This window comes from Gorilla gorilla, chromosome 23 (assembly GCF_029281585.2).
Source record: "Gorilla gorilla gorilla isolate KB3781 chromosome 23, NHGRI_mGorGor1-v2.1_pri, whole genome shotgun sequence".
Lineage (NCBI taxonomy): Eukaryota > Metazoa > Chordata > Mammalia > Primates > Hominidae > Gorilla > Gorilla gorilla.
The window spans coordinates 38,172,048-38,192,870 of record NC_086018.1 but is presented as its reverse complement, the minus strand read 5'-3'; the positions used below and the strand labels follow the sequence as shown (position 1 = coordinate 38,192,870).

Below are 20,823 nucleotides of genomic sequence, written 5' to 3'. Positions count from 1 at the left end.
TTTCCAATGCACATTCCCATCTTAAAGACGTTAAGAAATCCTGTAGCAAGGAAAGGCCAGTTTAATTCAGTTTAATTAGGAAAGAAACCTCTTTTTTTTTTTTTTTTTTTTTTTGGGCAGACAAATCTATTAGTACCCCAACAAACAGTGGGAAATGCTGAACTAATCAAATGTACTGAAGTGTGTTCTGAAAACAGAACGTATTACTAGTTGAGAGATGTGCCTTTGTGAAACCTGGAAGCTGGAAGACAGCACAGCAGTGTTTTCCATGAGGCTTTTCCAAAAGAGAACACATAATCTGGTAGCTACAAAGGTGTTTCCCACTTCAGTTTCTCTAATATCTGGGGGAGAAAGTATAAACACATATTCATTTCTCAATATAAATATATCAATAGCCACTTCTCAGTATGGATGGCCAATTCGGTTTGATCAGAATGAGATCCCCTGGACGGGGAAGACAACACTCTGGGCATCAAAAATATCCATCTTCTACTTGCTGAAGTAACAAATTAACGTTTTTTTAAAGTCACTAACAAATCTGGTTGATATGATAACTGAGTGGGACTGATAAATGATTCTTAGACCAGCAAAAGTGGGGATGATATGCTGAAATGGGGCAACTCATGAGTAGTGCCTTCTAAATGTTTTGAAACCATGGTAAGACAACCCTCAGTGATCATTAAATCAATTTAGTGGGTTGGAATTAGCTTGTTAGGGTTTTGTTCTGTACCATACAAAGTGGACTTAAAAGACTGTATCTGACTACATACACTTATTATCAGAAAGTAAATACTTCTGTTTCAGCATAAACATTCACATGTCTATGGGTTTCAATACAAATTGAATTTTTTATAGTAGAGCCAATCAAAAAGTTTAAAAGCCACTGTTCTAAGCTACCTAATTATCTAACTTCAGTTTATAAATGGGAACTTCTTGGCATTAAAAGAACAGCAATTATTTTCAGTAAGCAGAGGGGTAAAGGAAACAACGGCAAGAAGAGGCAACAACTGATCACAAGCTTCGCTGCCCTGGGATCCTGGAGGGGAGCACACGCGATCACCTGCTAGGTCTCTGACCTTACTAAGGCATTAAAGGGCATTATTTCTGCTCACCACTATACAGTCTGGTTTTTATAAAGGCATAAATGAATAACCAAAATGCACTTCTAAAGAAAAACAAGAATGTAAGAAGTCATACTGATTAAACAAACAAAAAACAAGATTGAATAGCTGATATCCCAAACTCTGACAGGGCACTTCACAGAAAAATAAGCTTCTCTATGTCAACTGAAATGAAATCATGTAGTAACCAAAAACCAGCACTTACTCTCTCCAGTGTGAACAAGGTTTGATTCCAAGCAGGATTCAAGATCATTTCTTTATTTTGTTTTATTTTTTTTTGAGACAGTGTTGCTCTGTCGCCCAGGCTGGAGTGCAATGGTGTGATCTCAGCTTACTGCAACCTCCGCCTCCCAGGTTCAAGCGATTCTCTTACCTCAGTCTCCCAAGTGGCTGGGATTACAGGCGCCCAGCTAATTTTTTGTATTTTTAGTAGAGACGAGGTTTCACCATGTTGGCCAGGCTGGTCTCAAACTCCTGACCTCAGGTGATCCACCCGCCTCAGCCTCCCAAAGTGCTGGGACTACAGGCGTGAGCCACCGTACCCGGCCAGATTCAAGATCCTTTCTATCTTTACTGGTTATCACTTAGATGGTCTAGTTGACAGCTGCAAAGCAGTCTCAATCAATGAGATAATTAAATGAAAATCTTTGAACCTGCTTTTTATAAACTGAAAAAACCCACCCGTATTTAGTAAATATGCGTTCAATTGGCCCAGGTCGGCAAAAAGTACACAATGAGTGTGACAATCTGGGGCTAAACGGAGAAAAGTGAGATAAGAAAAGTGAGAGACAAGCACAACATAATTAGCCTGGTGGCACCCTCTCCCACCTCACACCTCCACCACACAGGGAGGCTGGGACACTGACTTAAAGCAATCCTAACTTCATCCCCTCACCTGAAGCCACCACCTCACTGACTCCAGGGAGTGCAAAAGAAACTCACGAACAGTAACAGGAACGCTCCCACCCCTCCTGCTGGATCTGTTTTTAAGTGTAAGCCTCTGCACCAAGCATTTCAGAAACATGGCACAAACCGGTATGTTTAGGAACTTCTACCAATGTACCATTCTGCTGACTGTAGCCCAAACACTATTTCAAATTTTGGAATCTGTGTACTTTCATAAAAAGTTTATCTCCTCACATTCAAAATTAGAGATTTGACCCTTCTAATTCTAAAATTTCCACTAGGATAAGCCAACATGTATTCTAAGAAACACTAATCCTGTGAAATGCTTTGCGATGGTGCTAAACCATTTTGGGTATTTTCAGAGTGCACATCCGCTGTAAAGTAGCCTATTGTACTTCGCATAACCCTCCCTGTGCTGTCCAACAGAGTAGCCGCACGTGGCTACTGTGCACTTGCAATGAGACTAGTGCCACTCAAACTGAATTTTTAACTGTATTTTAATTAATTTAAATCTAAAAGCTGACACTTATTTCCATTGCTGGAAAACTTTTTTATGTTTGGAAAAACGTGGGTATGTGAACCTACTTTTCCATGAAAAAGTAGTAAGTTTTATGAAATCTAAAAGCAAATCAAGTATTTCCAATGAAAATTTTATGTTTGAACTGAAATGTGTTGTAAGCCTAAGATACACACCAGGTTTCAATGTCTTGGTACAAAAAAAATGTAAAACGTTGCGTTAACATTTTAAAATCAATAATATGTTGAATTAACAATATTTTACATATATTTGGTTAAATAAAGTCGATATTACTGAAATTAATTTCACTTATTTCTTTTTATTTTTAATTTTTTTTTTTTTTTTTTTTTGAGATGGAGTCTTGTTCTGTCACCCAGGCTGGAGTTCAGTGGCGTGATCTAGGCTCACTGCAACCTCAGCCTCCCAGGTTCAAGCAATTCTCCTGCATCAGCCTCCCAAGTAGTTGGGATTACAGGCATCCGCCACCACACCTGGCTAATTTTTGTATTTTTAGTAGAGATGGGGTTTCACCATGTTGGCCAGGATGGTCTCGATCTCCTGACCTTGTGATCCGCTCGCCCTCGCCTCCCAAAGTGCTGGGATTACAGGTGTGAGCCACCGTGCCCGGACTGTTTACTTTTTTAATGTGACTCCTGGAAAATTTAAAATAACACACGTGGCTTGCATTCTGTTTCTACTGGGCGGTGCTGGCGCCATCGAACGATTCCCAAACCAGCACTGGAACACCTCCCAACACCAGGTTCGGGAATGTTGCCATAACCAAATACTTTTCTTCCTGTGCAGCATTTGAACTGCTGACCATACCTGTGATCGAACAGTTCTTCCCTCATCTTCTGTGATGAGGAATGACTGTCCTACAGAGCCACCGTTCTTTTTATCCTTTCCCAGGTCCTCTTTCTCTTCCTGTCCCCAAGGTCTCATTCTCAGTTCTTTTTTCTATTCTTTACACTCCCATGGTGACCTCATCCTCTCCCTTAGCTTCGACTATCACTTCCACGTGGAAGCCTTCCAAGTCTTTATCTCCACTTCTGACCTCTTTCTCAAGCTGCAGATCCACACTGCCAGCTGCCTGCTAACCAGTTCCATTGCCAAGTCCCACCAAATTCTCCAATTCAGTAAGTCTGACCTGGAATGCGTCAATCTTCCTTTTGGTTGAAGATTCCCATCATTCACCTTAAAAACCTGGTCCCTAGTTGCATGGCCATAGCCTTATAGCGGGACGTTTCATAACAGTCCTTTTATCCCCTAACTGGCCTGGCTGTCTCTCAATTCTTCCTTTAATCAGTGCCCCCCCACCAAGTCCTCCTCTGCACCACTGCCATATCAAAATTCTCACTGCACTGCCATCAAATTTTCAACAGGTCTCCACCGTCTACCATAGCAATACAAACTACTCAGCAGGCACTCAGCTCCTGTACATGTGTGCAACCTCCTCTCAATCCTCCCTGGACACACCTAGTCCTCCTCCACCTTCCTCTAGCTAGTACAGCCTGCCATAAGTCTACTCACCACCATTCTGCCCAATCTGTAGGGTTCCACTCAAATACAAAGTCCTCAACAAAGCTTTCTCTGATCAACACAGTTAAAATCAGTGCCTCTCCTCCATCAAACTCCTTTGGTTCTTCTAATAATCACTATGGTAATGAGAGTATATGGCCTTATCTTTATAAAATAGTATAGTATTCCCTTAATAGCACTGAACAGCACCTTGCACTGCATAGTACAGGTATGCCATCCTTGGACACCTTACCAAAGAAATCAACTTAAAAAGGAAAATCTTGCCAGGTGTGGTGGCTCACACCTGTAATCCCAGCACTTTGGGAGGCCGAGGTGGGCGGATCACAAGGTAAAGAGAACAAGACCATTTTGGCTAACATGTTGAAACCTCGTCTCTACTAAAAATACAAAAATTAGCTGGCCGTGGTGGCACATGCCTGTAATCCCAGCTACTCAGGAGGCTGAGACAGGAGAATCGCTTGAACCCGGGAAGCAGAGGTTTCAGTGAGCCAAGATTGTGCCACTGCACTCCAGCCTGGTGAGCAAGACTCCGTCTCAAAAAGAAAAAAAAAAAAATTTGGTAAATTTGGAACTACTGGTAACTCTTAAGTCTTTATCTCCAGACCGGACCTGTAATTACTCCAGCCTTTCACCTGGATATCTCGGGATTCAATGATTCCAAAACTGAACTCATAATCTCAACCCCACACCTGTGCCTCATCTAAATGCACCCTAACTCAATGAATGGTGGCACCATTCCCACAAGAAGCCAGCCAGAGACACAGGTGTTATATTTCTCCAACCCCGTCTTCTCATACCCAATGACCAACTCCTCCGAAATCTTCCTAAATGCCTCTGGAACTCATTCATTTGTCCCCAACTCTGTTGTCAGTTCAGGCCACTATGACCTGAGATTACTACAGTATCATCTGGTCTTACGTGCAACGTCCCAGCCAGTTTCCACAACACACCAGAATCGTCTTTCAAAAATCCAATCTGAACAAGTGACTTTCCCACTTAAAACCCTTCAACTGTTCTCAGGAAAAAGACTTTCAAGTGTGGCTTATACACTCTTCTGCATCTGGTCAAGGCTTAGTTTTTCAGCTTACCTCTCATTTCTCAGATTATTTCTTCCCTTAAGCACACGACACTCCAACCATGTCAAAGTACTCTCTATGCTGCTCCCCAAATATGCCAGTGTCCACTAGTGCCCCGTGGTCTTTGCAGAAGCTGTTATCTCTCTAAGTGTCCACCCTTTGCAACCCCCCAACACCCTGAGCACCAGCCAGCCCCCTGCATCTATTCTCTAACTTCAGCAGTCGTGTCTGGAGAAAATCTTCACACTACTGCTAGGCTTGTACTTGTACTTATCAACACCTGGCATGTGAAAAGCGCTCAGTAATTATTTGCAGAATGAATGAGTAAACAGATCATTTTCTAAGTTTTTTAAAAAACAAATTCCAACATCAATGAATGAAAGCCATTTTTCTGTCACCCATATTAATTCAACAGCATTGTATAAAGTGGGCAATGGACCTAAATTTTCATTTTGCCCATTGAGTCAAAACTGGCTGTTGTGCACAGTGTCTCATGCCTGTAATCCCAGAACTTTGGGAGGCCGAGGCAGGTGAATCACAAGGTCAGGAGTTCGAGATCAGCCTGGCCAACATGCTGAAACACTGTATCTACTAAAATATACAAAAAATTAGCTGGGTGTAGTGGCAGGTGCCTGTAATCCCAGCTACTCGGGAGGCTGACGCAGAAGAATCGCTTGAACCCAGGAGGCGGAGGTTGCAGTGAGTAAAGATCACGCCACTGCACTCCAGCCCGGGCAACAGAGTGACTCCATCTCATATTAAAAAAAAAAAAAAAACCTAGTAATAATTTGGTCAAATAAACAGAATTTACATGTGTGGGCCCAGAATAATCACAATGAGGGAGAAAACGCTGTATTCAATGTTCTCCTTTGCCTTGTAAACTCTAAGACCAATTCATTTGAAACTGCTGAGAACCTTCTGATGCAAAGCACAGAATGTATGAAAAACAGCCAAGTAAACGTTGATACAACACAGAGGCACAGCCTGAAGGAAACTGGAGAGTTATGAAGAGACGACATCAGACCACAGGAATGCAGGGACTTGAATAAAAAGAAAAGGCTCCACGCTGCTCCTGTCCTTGTGCAGGCTAAAGCTCTGTGCAATCACTGTACAGGCTTCGTGATCCTGGTAGCCATGAGAAAGAACAGAGCCATTCTGCGGGGCCATAAAAGCCTTTCTGGTTCATTCAACAAAGGGAGATGCAGCAAAGGGGAAGGAAACACTTACTAAGCAACAAGACTAGGTGCCCAGCCCTCACATATAGCATTTCCTTTATGCGTCGCAACAATATATTATCCCCATTTTGCTGGTGAGGAAACGAGCCTACCATCGTCACACAGCGAGTCCTGGTGACCTTATACTCACACATTTTCACTCAACATCTACTCCTGCCAAGCCCTGTTCTAGATGTTGGGGATACAACAGTGAGGAAAACAGATAAGGTCTCTGCTTTCAGGAAACCGGATAGTATTGTGGAGACGTACCATACACAAATAATTTCAGATGGTGATACAATTTAGGAGTGTTAAAAAAGTAAAATTGAAGGATGTGATAAAATAACTAGGAAGGCAATTCCAGGTTGCAAAGTTCTCAGAGGTAATGCAAAAGATAATTTTGAAGAGATAGTGCACAGAGCTAAAGACAATGTTTAATAAAGTGACTATCAAGTCAAACCTTCAATGAAGTCTCCAAAACTACCAGAAGCAAAAAATTACCACTCATTCCCTGATTATCAGAAAAGATAACTAAGGAGTTATCTCAGTCATAACCTAAAGCAGTAAGTTATATAGTTAGTCACCAGATGGCAAATATTTCCACATGAACCAAACTATTGAAGGCAATGGGCCAACCAAATTAATTCTTAGATGCCCCAGCACCTACATCAGTGCTTAATAAATTACTGCTGAATAAATATATGACGGAAAGAAGAAAACAATGTTAAGATGTCACTGCCATGAGTTAAATAAATCCCTTTTCTGGCCAAGTGGCTTCAATTCACTCCACCCTACCCCCGACACCCGTCTTAATCACAAGAAGCAGGTGAGGAAAGTGGGATTAGAGTAAATCCATGAACAATACTGTACAGAGAAACAATTAACATATGCTGTCCCTCTCCCCAGCCACCAGACAGAAACAAGTTCCACTTAAAGAAGTCTAATATCTAAATAACTAAAAATTATTAAATGAGGTAATTATTTGGCTTTTTTTTCTTTTTTTTTTGAGATGGAGTCTCCCTGTACTGCCCAGGATGGAGTGCAGTGGCACAATCTCGGCTCACTGCAACCTCCGACTCCTGGGTTCAAACGATTCTCCTGCCTCAGCCTCCCGAGTAGCTGGGATTACAGGCAGGCGCCACCACCCTCGGCTAGTTTTTTTGTATTTTTAGTAGAGACAAGGGTTCACCATATTGTCCAGGCTGGTCTCGAACTCCTGACCTCGTGATCCACTCACCTCGACCTCCCAAAGTGCTGGGATTACAGGCGTGAGCCACCACGCCCGGCCGGCTTTTTTTTTTTTTCTCTCGAGACAGGGTCTAGCTGTTTCCTAGGCTGGAATGCAGTGGCGCGATCTTGGCTAACTGCAGTGTCAACAACACTGGCTCAAACTATCCTTTCACCTCTCAGCCTCCTGAGTAGTTGAGATGACAGGCGTGAGCCACCATGCCCAGCTAATTTTGTTTAAAATTTCTTGTAGGGACAGGGTTTTGCCATGTTGCCCAGGCTGGTCTCAAACTCCTGAGCTCAAGCAATCAGCCTGCCTGGGACTCCCAAAGTGATCACAGGCGTGAGCCACCACGACTGGCCTATTTGGCTTCTTTAAGAAATTTTAAAACAAGGACCCTCCTGATGCAGATACTCAGATACTTCTGTAACCAGGAACTTGCTCTGAATATTGCACGTAAACTGCCAAGTTGTGACGATCTGTTTACCAATAATGCTGACCTGGTACTCCTTGAGGAAAGGGACAAAGTACATTCATCTATCTGCATTGCCTCAGGGCCGTGTCCAGCTTAAACTGCTGATGATCAATGATTATATGATCTGAGTTATAAAAATTAAAATCTTCCCAAACTTTTCAGTCATGGAGCAGCTGGGTAGGGTGAGGAGCAGCTGGGTAGGGTGAGGACCACCCTTATTCCTCAGGGTGGTCCTCAATAGCCAGAGCTGCTCAGCCTGCTCTGCAGAACCTGAAGGTCTCATCATCGCATAACACTCTTTTAGTGTCTCTTGTAGAGCTGAAGAGCTGGAGAAGCCTTAGAAGTCTCTGCTTCAATGTTCAGAAGTTTATTTTTAAAGGACCATCCGAGTGCCATACAGAATAACAAATGGCCATTCACAGCTGAAGAACAGAGCTGAGTTTGCACCATATATCAAAGATGCCAAAGCTTCCTTTCTGGGAACCAGATGGAATGACCGAAAAGCACTTTAAAATTGAGATACCACTTCTGATGAACGCTACCAATTTTTGTGATCTTTCAGTCATGAACCTGTGACATTTTTTTCTGAGACAGAGTAATGTTGTGATATTATCACTAGTTGATCCAGCATTAGGAAATATAGATGGGGGGGGGGGCGGTTAATAGGGATTATATTCACTTTCTCCAATAAGAAACTTCCTCTGCATATGCCATCTCATTTTTAAAAAGTAAAACTACAACGTGCAAGTTCCAACACCCCTGGATATTGCTCTTCATAACATCGGCCACATCTTTAAAGTTTTTAAAGCTTCAATTCACAGTACTCACAGAAAGAAAACTTCAACAGAAGGGACAAATTAAATACTATCCATCTGCACACTTAATTGATTACTCATTTTCATTTCCTTCTGGATGACCATCGTGTTGGTGAGCCAGAAGGATTGGCTCTGCAGGATCTGAGATCCAAAATGGCAGTCGAGCTATCAACTCACCAGAGCCATAATGCTTCCCATACGTGAAGCCAGGTCTTATTTATCTCACCTTTTAATTATCTAGGGGAAAAGAATATTTACAAAAAACATTTCAAAGAATCAAATGGCATTCATTGTATCATTCTCTGTTCTGCCTAAGACAGCAGGTACACTGCTCTGGTTCCTCCTCTCTGCAAACTGAATTAACCTGCCATTCATATGTTTACACAGCCACAAAAACAAGATAATGGCAAAACATGGAAAGCCTAGGTTTTTCTCTCCTCTTCAGTAAGACCAACTTTAGGAAATAGGTGTAAAATGAATCATATAACAAGCAAAGCCCCAAAAAAGTGCTTTCATTTTCAGAAAAACAGCAACAAAAATCAGAGCTGATTTTCCTTTAGGTCTACCACAATGCAACATTCTCTAAGGTAATTTCTCTATCTTTTCCCTTTAAATTCAAGCCGTAAAAAAATTCAGAGACAACTTTGTTCCAGACTACCTCTTTAATGTAATGTTTCCAATCCTTCTTACACAAAAGCTGAATTTATATCATCAAAAAATTTACAGTGAATCTAAACAGTCACTTCTGTATTTATTACCATTACTAACATAACAACATTAATTTTTTAAAATAATAAAATCCTTGCTTGTTAGAGACAGAGGGCTTTAATTATCTTATGTATTCAAATGGAAAGTCTTTTTGTTAAATTAGCGTGAAAGTCCCTTCATCTACACACAATTGGCCCAAAGAAACAGGCCATTTTCAGCACAAGAGGCCAATCCATTTTAAGAGTGAATAAAGCTTTTGAAAGCACCACACACCCTCTTCCAGACTGTCAAATTTTCAAAATGGTCCAGCATTTTTTCCACTTTATCTTTTTTAACACTTTCAGGCCCAGTAAGCATCTCATAATTAGATTAATTAAAAAGGAAACAACAAAAAACACTGCTCCCTTCTGATCAAAATTATTCCATTTATGCTTAATTAGCTTTAATCCACATCTACATATTTAATGATGGGGATATGACAATTCAACCCATTTGCATATTTTAAATGCCTTTTCTAAACTATACTTTGTAACAGATTTAGAAGAACAGTCTCTTTCTCATGCCAATATGCCACAGCATAAATCAGGAGGATACAAATTAGGAAAAAAAGAGAAAAGAAAACAAGGCCTCTCTGAGCCAGGGATGTGCTCAGGGGGGTGGAGTAATTTACCCAGGGGTGGGGGCAATTTACCCGCCACATCACAAACTACAATCCTTTCAGCCCACCAGACCGAAAAGCATTACATCACACTCTCACAATGATAGGGGGAGGAGGCTCTGAGAAAGCAAGTTTTCAGCTTTCTTTCCTCCCTTCTCTCAGGCTTCCAGAATCCTGCATTAGGAGTAATGGAATTTAACTTCAGGCACTGCACAGCTTCAGGGGTTACTAACAATCACATAGACTGCTACTTATACATGTGACCCTAAATGACCACTTCGCAGTGGATACATGGCCGAAACAAGCAACCACACACCCACACGATGAATTTATGCTGAAAAGCCCAGTTTTGCATCTGTGTAAAATTAAACAAAAATTTTATTTCGTGAGGAATGAAGAAGACTAATACACAGGGAGAACTGATAAAGAAATAATTTCTAATCGCGGTGAATAGCTGTTGATATCTTTAAAACACCATGTTTACAACATAGTCCTACCCTTTGGTTAAATCCAGGATCAAAATAAAAGCGCATCTGGCTGCACATTTGAGAACACACACAGAGACCCAGTGCAAATGAGCGCGCGCAGAAAGGAGAGGGGTGAGCCACATATTGCTTGGGAGGTTTTCAAGCAGGGGAATCTACAAACCCCAAACCTCCTGGTGTTCACCCGCCCCCAACCTGATGTTTAAAATGTATTAGGTCTTACTTTAGGTTTTACATCTCTCTAGGAAGGAGGGCCCAGTTTAAAAAATAAAAAGATACAAAAAGGCTTTCCCGTTCTAGGGCTTGCCCTCCCAGATCCTTTGTCGGCCTTAGCAGCCGAAAGAATGCAAACCCATTTATATTTATGCAAATTTTTGCAGCAGATTTAAGGGGGGAGGGGGAGGTCTGTGTTTTTTAAAAACCTCTTTCTAAATAGCAAATTTCCAATTACTCGCTGCTTCATTTATTGCAAGATAGAAACGATGATGAAAATCTGCATATACATTAAAAGTGCAATTAAATCACTTCAAAATCTAAATATTTTACCACGTCTTTTCCATTTCTAAAATGCCGAACCAAAGTACATCACGGGTCTGATTTACACAGATCCACGAAATGTCTGAAGCCAGTCTCCATGCTAGACAAATGTCGATTTGCAACACCACCAGTGAAAACGGTTAGACAAGATCCATATAAATCAATTGGTTTTAAAAAATTGAAAATATTTACCAACCTCATAAAGTGCAGCAGTGCTTAAATCCAGCAAATTGAGGCATACAAGGTAGAAATGGAAATGAAAAAAGGTCCAAAAAATGAATTCTTTTTGTCTATCTGTTTTTTTGTATTTTAAATATTCAGAAACCAGCAGAGACTCTGTCGGCCATTTTGGCTTGAACTAACTCTCTCTCACACACTCTCCCTCTTGCTCTCTCTCTCCCTCTCTGTCTCTAAAGGAAGCAGCTTTTTGTGACCTTCAAATAGAGGCAGATCACGTGACTTCGGGTAGGTTTGTCAATCAGGAAAGGGGAGGGAGCTGGAGCTGAGACTGCCTTAAAGGGGAAGCAGCCCTTTTCCACTCACTTTCATTTGTGAAATGCTGTTATCTCATACTCTCCGCCTACAGACACTGCATGTGAAAGTGGCAACAGCATAAGGGTAACAGATGAACAAAACAGAAAAACCTTTATTGGTTTATAGAAATATGCTCAGTTGCTAACGATTCTTACAGCTCCTGGATCTTCTCCTGGCTCGCTTGCTAGTTATTCTCTAGATGTTTGGGCAAGCACAGGCTGGCAAACTGCTCTGTAAAAGGGGCTGAAACACAGCTCTACCAAACAAGAGGCTTTAGTTTTGAAAGAAAGAGGTGAAATATAGGGCACGACTGATCTCTAAGAAACTCCTAAAATGTATAGAAAAAGACTGAAAGAAACGCACAAAAGTATAAACTGAACTGCAATTCAGAAAGGTTAAGTGACTTATCCCAAATCACACAGCTAAACAGCTGCAGAAGAGGGACTGGTTTCCCAATTCTGAACTCTACACTTATTGTTTTGCCTGTATGTGTGTTCAGTATCTCCTCCCCCAAACCCAAATAAAAACTATGCTTCAGCACTGCAAACGGAGTTTCTCTGGGCTAGGGCAGGTCTGAGTCATCTTTAATCCCCTCCCCCACCGCAGGAGGTAGCTCTGCAGCTGAGCGAGACTAGGCACTAAATTAAAACCTACCTGGTTTCCACCACTCCTAATCCCTTCTCCTTCGCATACACATCTCCACTCCTACCCACTTAAGAAACCCAAGCTCGGTTTGCATCTCCAGCCCCCGCGGCTCACAGGCTGTGTAACTTCACTGCTAACAGCAAGTAAGTAAGTCCCTTACCCATCCTCCCACCCTGCCTGGCCTCCGTTTTCTCATTGGTAGCTGGCGGAGATTGGGCTTCCCTAGATGGTATCTTTGGTTTCTTTCACCTCTGAAACTCTGCACTTGGCTTCTTTGAGTAGTTCTGTTCATCTTTTCCTGGCCATCTCAAAAGTTCGCCTCCACCCTGGGAAGGCTTCTTGACCCTCGCAGTCCAGACCAGGCCCTCCTGTTAACACTCCCATAATATCCTTTACTACTTCTTCAGAGCAATGGTCATAATTGCAATTTATGAAAGAATGTGCTAAACATTAGTCTTCCCCAGGAGACTGTAAACTGTATAAGGAAAAACACCACGTCTTCACTGCTCTGTGAGGCTCCACACCAAACCCCACATAGGAGGTAAATAAATGAATAAATCAATGACTTGGACCCTATTCAGAATGGCTGGGCTGAGTAGGAGGAAATCTGCCACCTGAATATAAAAAATGTAGGGGAATGAGGGTCACATAGTTCCCAGAAACTCGCATTCATCTATGTTTTAAGGACGGCTTCAGGAAAGAAAGTAACTGAAATGGTAAAAAGCGCATGAGGCCGGGCGCGGTGGCTCATACCTGTAATCCCAGCACTTTGGGAGGCCGAGGCGGGCAGATCACCCGAGGTCGGGAGTTCGCGACCAGCCTGACCAGCATGGAGAAACCCCGTCTCTACTAAAAATACAAAATTAGCCAGCGTGGTGGCACATGCCTGTAATCCCAGCTACCAGGGAGGCTGAGCTTAGCAGGAGAATCGCTTGAACCCGGGAGGCGGAGGTTGCGGTGAGCCGAGATCGCGCCATTGCACTCCAGACTGGGCAGCAAGAGTGAAACTCCGTCTCAAAAAAAAAAAAAAAAAAAAAAAAAAAGAAAAGAAAAGCGCATGAGAATGCCCTGTGACTATCGACTCCACCTATCTCTATAAGCCAGAAAAGGGAGGATTCCCTAGTGTGCTTCTCCCATAAACTAGGCTGCCATGCCAGCCAGCAGACAACTGACGGATTCTAGAAACCCGGCTTTCCTTGAAAAGGAACCTATGAATGCTTGTAAAATCCCACACACTTGTTGTCATCCTGGCTTCTGGGTCTTTATACAGTCTCCCGCCTTTGCTCTTTCCACTCAGATATGACGACAGGAAAGGAGCTGTTTCATGGCAGGCAAAGGCCAATGCCTGGACAATCTGGCAGCCTGAATAGCTGTGGCTTAAGCTTCCACTGTCTTTGCCTAGCACTGAGTGAAATAGCCAGGCCCTGCACTGACAATTGAGATGCAGGAAAAAGCAGGAAACTCCTAGAATGGAAATTCTGATTATTTAGTCTATTTTTATCCTTCCAATACCTTCCAGATGAGTTACTGAAAGCCTACTTGCTTGTAGCTGGCTCGATTTGTAAAAATGTGTGGAGACTGAACATCCACCTTGTTTTAATTTGTGATGGACATGCTTTCTTTATGAAACTGAACTTTGCTAAGTCTCCATTCCCCAGTGTAGAATATTATTGTATACAAATATTTATATGTGTTGCCTTGTAAGTGTTAAATAGCAAACTGTATGAAAAGTTTGGAAACAGAACAAACATATTTTAAATAAAATATTGGTTCTAATTTCAAATAATATGCTGAAAACATATATATATATATATATTTTGAGACAGAATCTTGCTCTGTCACCCAGGCTGGAGTGCAGTGGCACAGTATCGGCTCACAGCAACCTCCACCTCCTGGGTTCAAGCGATTCTCCTGTCTCAGCCTCCTGAGTTGCTGGGATTACAGACACATGCCACCATGCCCACATAATTTTTGTATTTTTAATAGAGACAGGGTTTCACCATGTTGGCCAGGCTGGTCTCGAACTCCTGACCTCATGATCTGCCCACGTCAGCCTCCCAAAGTGCTGAGATTACAGGCATGAGGCACTGCGCCTGGCCACTGAATATTTTTTCCTTAACCTCCACATCATCTTTTCTATGCAATACCTCTAAATTTAATACAATTAGTCTAATCGTTTATCTAAAACAAACAAGTGCAATAAATACATTATTTCTCCCTTGTGTTTCCAGACATAACAGATTCTGTGATAGATTTATTATACTTTTTTCATACTAACAATTAGACAATATTTTAAAATTATATTATTGTGAGGTAAGGATACAAAGAAATAAATTTTTTTTTTTTTTTTGAGATGGAGTCTCGCTCTGTCGCCCAAGCTAGAGTGCAGTGGCGCTATCTCGGCTTACTGCAAGCTCTGCCTCCCGGGTTCACGCCATTCTCCTGCCTCAGCCTCCCGAGTAGCTGGGACTATAGGTGCCTGTCACCACGCTCAGCTAATTTTTTTGTATTTGTAGTAGAGACGGGGTTTCACTAAATCACCTCGTGATCCGCCGGCCTCGGCCATAAAAATTATTTTCTTAAACTAAAAACAAGAATATTCAAATGACTGTTATCTTTCAAAGCTGGCACCTTTGGAGGTTACATACCATTCCTCAAAATATTTTTATCAGAGAACATGATTGGCCAGGCGTGGTGGCTTATACCTGTAATCCCAGCACTTTGGGAGGCCGAGGTGGGTGGATCACTTGAGGCCAGGAGTTCGAGACCAGCCTGGCCAACATGGCAAAATCCCGTTTCTACTAAAAATAACAAAAATTAGCTGGGCATGGTGGCACACGCCTGTAGTCCCAACTACTCAGGAGGCTGAGGCTCAAGAATCACTTGAAGCCAGAAGGTGGAGGCTGCAGGTTGCAGTGAGCGAGGTCGTGCCACTACCCTCCAGCTGGGGCAATAGAACAAAACTCTGTCTCTAAAAAAAAAAAAAGAAAAAGAAAAAAAAGAAGAAGAAAACAAGATTGAAAAATAACTGAACTGAGTATTTAACTCAAAAATCTAGAAAAAGGCTGGGTGTGGTGGCTCACGCCTGTAATCACAGCACTCTGGGAGACTGAGCCAGGCAGATCACCTGAGGTCAGGAGTTCAAGACCAGCCTGGCCAACATGGTGAAAACCCAACTCAAAATACAAAATTTAGCTGGGCATGGTGGTACATGCTGGTAATCCCAGCTACTTGGGAGGCTAAGGCAGGACAATTACTTGAACCTGGGAGATGGTAGTTGCAGTGAGCTAAGATCATGCCACTGCACCCCAGCCTGGACAACAGAATGAGATTCTGTCTCAAAAAAAAAAAAAAAAAAAAAAAAAAATATATATATATATATATATATATATATATATGTTCAAAAATCTAGAAAAAGAGTTAATAAACCCCAAAAATGAATAAATATAAAAGCAAGGCTGGCCGTGGTGGTGGCTCATGCCTGTAATCCCAGCACTTTGGGAGGCCAAAGTTAGAGGATTACTTGAGCCCAAGAGTTTGAGACTGGGCAACAAACATAGTGAGATCTTGCCTCTACAAAAAAATAAAAAAAATCAGCCGGGCTTGGTGGGGTATGCCTGTGGTCCTAGCTACTCCGGAGGCTGAGCTGAGATCACGCCACTGTACTCCAGCCTTGGTGACAGATTATACATATATATATCTGTTTTCTTGTTTTTGGCACAGATATAAAGTAACAGCCAAAAAAAAAAAAGAGTAAACTGAATTAATAAAAACAAAAACTAGGCCAGGTGTGATGGCTTACACCTGTAATTCCAGCACTTTAGGAGGCCGAGGGTGGATCACGAGGTCAAGTGATCAAGACCATCCTGGTCAACATGGTGAAACCCCGTCTCTACTAGAAATACAAAAATTAGCTGGGCGTGGTGGCACGCACCTGTAGTCCCAGCTACTCGGGAACCTGAGGCAGGACAATTGCTTGAATCCGGGAGGCGGAGGTTGCAGTGAGCGGAGATCGCCAGTAGAGCGAGACTCCATCTCAAAAAAAAAAAAAAAACAAAACCAAAAACTATATTTTGTTTTAAAACATTAAATAAATGTAGATAATTCTGTCAAAAATCTGATCATTGAAAGAGAGAAGTCACAAACATTAGGGCTGAGAAAGAGGATATCATAACTGCAGATTTAGAGAAAATCTTTTAACTCATGCTAGAATTATATGTAACTTTACATAAATAAACTTGAAGATTAAATAAGATGGATGATAGTCAAAGAAAACAGAAGTTACCAAAATCAACTCAAGAAAAATTAGGGGAACAACAACCCATAGCAGAAATCTCTAAGATCTTCAAAGAATGAGCCACTAAAACAACAGCAAGCCCAATTTTCTAGGTGAATGCTATCTAACTCTTATTGAACAGATAATTTCCACATTATCCTTACTGTTCCAGGAGGTATAAGGATAAAAGGAAAAGCTTCCTACTTTCTTCCATGAGGATAACATATTCTTGATAAGCATTTGGACTAAGATGGTACAAAAAATAAAACTAAACTAATGTTCATTTGTGAAGACAGATGCAAAAATACTAAGTAAAATATTATCAGACAGAACTGAGTAGTTTTAAGAGAATAATTCATTATGACCACATAGGCTTTACACCAACAATACTACACCAACAATACAAGGATGGTTAAATTACAACGATACAGGGACAGTTAAACCAGCTACTAACATTAACCTTCATTTGTTCAATAAATATGTACTAAGTACTTTCCCTATCAGACTCTGTGCTAAGAGCTAGGGATGCAGCAGTGAAGCAGAAGGTTCTCGTCTATATGGAGCTGACATCCTCACAGGAGAAGGAACTCACTGAGAAGGGAATAAGCAGTTTGACAGGATATAGAATAATTGAGAGAGGCTCACTTTAGATAAGGTGCACAGGGAAGGCTTTTCTCAGGAGCGACATTTAAGCTGAGTTGAAAAGCAGATGTTTAGGCCGGGCGTGGTGGCTCATGCCTGTAATCCCAGAACTTTGGGAGGCTAAGGCAGGCAGATCTCTTGAGGTCAGGAGTTCGAGGCCAGCCTGGCCAACATGGTGAAACCCCCATCTCTACTAAAAATACCAAAGGAAAAAAAAAAAAAATTAGCTGGGCATGGTGGTGCGCCTGTAATCCCAGCTACTTGGAAGGCTGAGGTGCGAGAATCACCTGAACCCAGGAGGCGGAGGCTGCAGTGAGCTGAGATCGCGGTACTGCACTCCAGCCTGGGCAACAGAGAGAGACTCCATCAAAAAAAAAAAAAAAAGAAAAGAGAAAGAAAAGCAAATGTTTGAGTGGTCAATAAACAAGAGAAATGATCAGAAGGCTAGGACCTGTGAGCAGGGGATAGAGGCGTGAAATGAATCTCAAGAGGCAGGAAGAGCTAGATCATACTAAGTTCTTCAGTCCACAGTAAAGATTTCACTTTTGGAATAGTGGAAAGTCACAAAAGAGTTTTCAGCAGGAAAACAAAACAGCGCCATTTTATCCATTAGTTGCTTTCCACTGAATGCCTAGGGTCCATAAGCTTTTCAGAGACTTAGAAAAATGTTTGGGATCTTAAAAAAAATACAAGTGCAAAATACAAACAAAAAATTTTGGCCACAAAAATTAATAAATGCTTAAATGTCCTTTATAACCACTCAGCAGTCCCATTCATTGTTAAATTTAGCATTTATGGCCGGGTGCGGTGGCTCACGCCTGTAATCCCAGCACTTTGGGAGGCCGAGGCAGGCGGATCACAAGGTCAGGAGATCGAGACTATGCTGGCTAACACGGTGAAACCCCATCTCTACTAAGAATACAAAATTAGCCGGGCGTGGTAGCATGCACCTATAGTCTCAGCTACTCGGGAGGCTGAGGCAGGAGAATCGCTTGAATCCGGGAAGCAGAGGTTGCAATGAGCCGAGATCGCGCCACTGCACTCCAGCCTGGGTGACAGAGCGAGACTCCGTCTCAAAACAAAAAAAACCAGCACTTATAAAATGTTCATCACATTTGAAAACAATTCTCACTTTGAAAAAATTCCTATACATACATATATATAAACATACATATATAGATACATGTATGTGTGTATGTCATATATAGGTATATGTGTATATATATACACATATATGTACATATACAGGTATATGTGTATATATACACCTATATGTACATATATAGGTGTATATATACACACATATATGCACATACATAGGTATATATGTATATACACACATATGTACATATATAGGTATATATGTATATACACACATACATGTACATATATAGGTATATATGTATATATACACACATATATGTACATATATAGGTATATACACCTATATATGTATGTTTATATATGTATGTATACGAATTTTTGCAAAGTGAGAATTGTTTTCAAAAGTGATGAACATTTTATATACATATATGTATGTATGTTCATATATGTATGTATAGGATATATATTATATATATTATATATAATATATATAAAATATATTATATATATAAAATATATATTATATATAATATATATATATATTTTTCCCCCTTGAGATAGGGTTTCGCCCTGTTGCCCAGACTAGAATGCAGCAACACGAACATGGCTCACCACAGCCTCAACCTTTCAGGCTCAAGTGATTCTCCTGCCTCAGCCTCCCAAGTAGCTGAGACCAGAGGTGTGTGCCACCATGCACAGATACTTTTTCAATTTTTTATAGATGGGGTTTCACCATGTTGCTCAGACTGATCTCCAACTTCCGGGCTCAAGCAATCTTCCTGCCTCAGACTCCCAAAGTGCCACAATTATAGGCTTAAGTCACCATGCCCAGCCCCTAAATATGTTACCTGTTAAGAAGTCTGAGATACTTATGAATTAGTTACTTGTAGCCAAAGAATTTCAGAAGCAGAATTATGAAAAATTCTTTTAAAATGTGACATCAAAAATAAATAGATAAATCCACATATTTAATATGGGATATGTCTACGTATTTAATATGGTATGTGAGTACCTTTTAATTTTTCCTATAAACACGGGATGAAGCCTTCAAAACCTCCTAACGTGAGTATGCCAAGGACCCTTGGAAGGCTTAAAACCACTCTGGTAGAGATACAATCAGATTTGTATTTCTAGAAGCTCTTCCTGGTTTCTGTATGGAGAATACACTACCAAGGATCAAGAGAAGCAGGAAGAAAAGTCAGAAAGCCACTGTGGCCATCTAGGTGAGAGAGGGTGGCTAGAGACAGCTGGGCAGTGGAGGTGGAGAAAAGTATGTAAGTACACAGTATATTTTGAAGGTACAAGTGATTCTATTGTAAGATAATTGGTACTTGTTAAGTATGTAATCTTGTGACAATGAAATATCGTAAGGCCAATCAATTCATTCAAAAATAGGACTCCAGACCAGGTGTGGTGGCTCACACCTGTGATCCCAGCACTTTGGAAGGCCGAGGTGGGTGGATCATGAGGTCGGAAGATTGATACCATCCTGGTCAACATGGTGAAACCCCGTCTCTACTAAAAATACAAAAATTAGTTGGTTGTGGTGGTGCGCACCTGTGATCCCAGCTACTCGGGAGGCTGAGGGAGGAGAATAGCTTGAACCCGGGAGGCAGAGATTGCAGTAACCCGAGATCATGCCACTGCACTCCAGCCTGGCAACAGAGCAAGACTCCGTCTCAAAAAAAAAAAAAAAAAAAAAGAAGATTCCAAACTCTGGACTCACCATTCATTCATACAGTCAACAACCATTATTTGTTGCACAGCACCTACTACGTAGTAGGTACTATGCTAGGACTAGGCCCAGGGGCATACAAAAACGATTAATAACACCTCAAAGGAAAGAGAGGCATGTAAATCCATAATTAAAATATAGCAAAGTATCAAAATGAAAGTATAAATAGAGATATAACATGGCTGTGCTATGGGAATAAAAAGGGTAACTGCTGGGAGAATAAGAAAAGATTTCACAGGGGAGGAGGTGAGAGTTTGAACTGAGTCTCAAAGAATGAGTAGGAGTTTGCCATGTAGAGAACCTGGGAAAGGCAAAGGCTTTTCCAAGTTTTACCAACTTCGGTACTACCAAATCATGGCAAGGAGGTAGGCTGACAAGAAAAAATGTCAACGGGAGAGCTAAGCATTTCTGCTCTTCTTACTCCCAACAAAGTCAGAAGATAGAAATAATAGCCAAAACTATGTTAGATCTCCAATGCAACCTAAATCCAACAATCTCTGGATTCAGTTACAAATTAGAATGTTAACATTTGTACTATTTAAGTTACAATGCTAGCAGGCCTTTTAGGGAACAGTTTTTCTCAAATTCCTTAGAATTGAACCTCAAAA

The 20,823-nt window shown here is 41.3% G+C and overlaps 1 protein-coding gene across 15 annotated transcripts in view; it reads right to left on the bottom strand.

Annotated features, from left to right (window-relative positions):
• Nucleotides 1-20,823, bottom strand: part of TNRC6B (trinucleotide repeat containing adaptor 6B) — a 296,357-nt gene that overhangs the window by 145,992 nt on the left and 129,542 nt on the right. Inside the window, exon 1 of one of the 15 annotated variants that reach the window (XM_055374708.2) lies at nucleotides 11,476-11,851. The exons of 13 other annotated variants lie outside the window; for them this stretch is intronic. In XM_055374708.2, coding sequence (XP_055230683.1) covers nucleotides 11,476-11,480 — 5 coding nt within the window. In that variant the 5' untranslated portion in view covers nucleotides 11,481-11,851. Of the gene's footprint in view, nucleotides 1-11,475; nucleotides 11,852-20,823 lie in introns of those variants that run through there. One more of the 15 variants, XM_055374713.2, reaches the window with a different exon arrangement.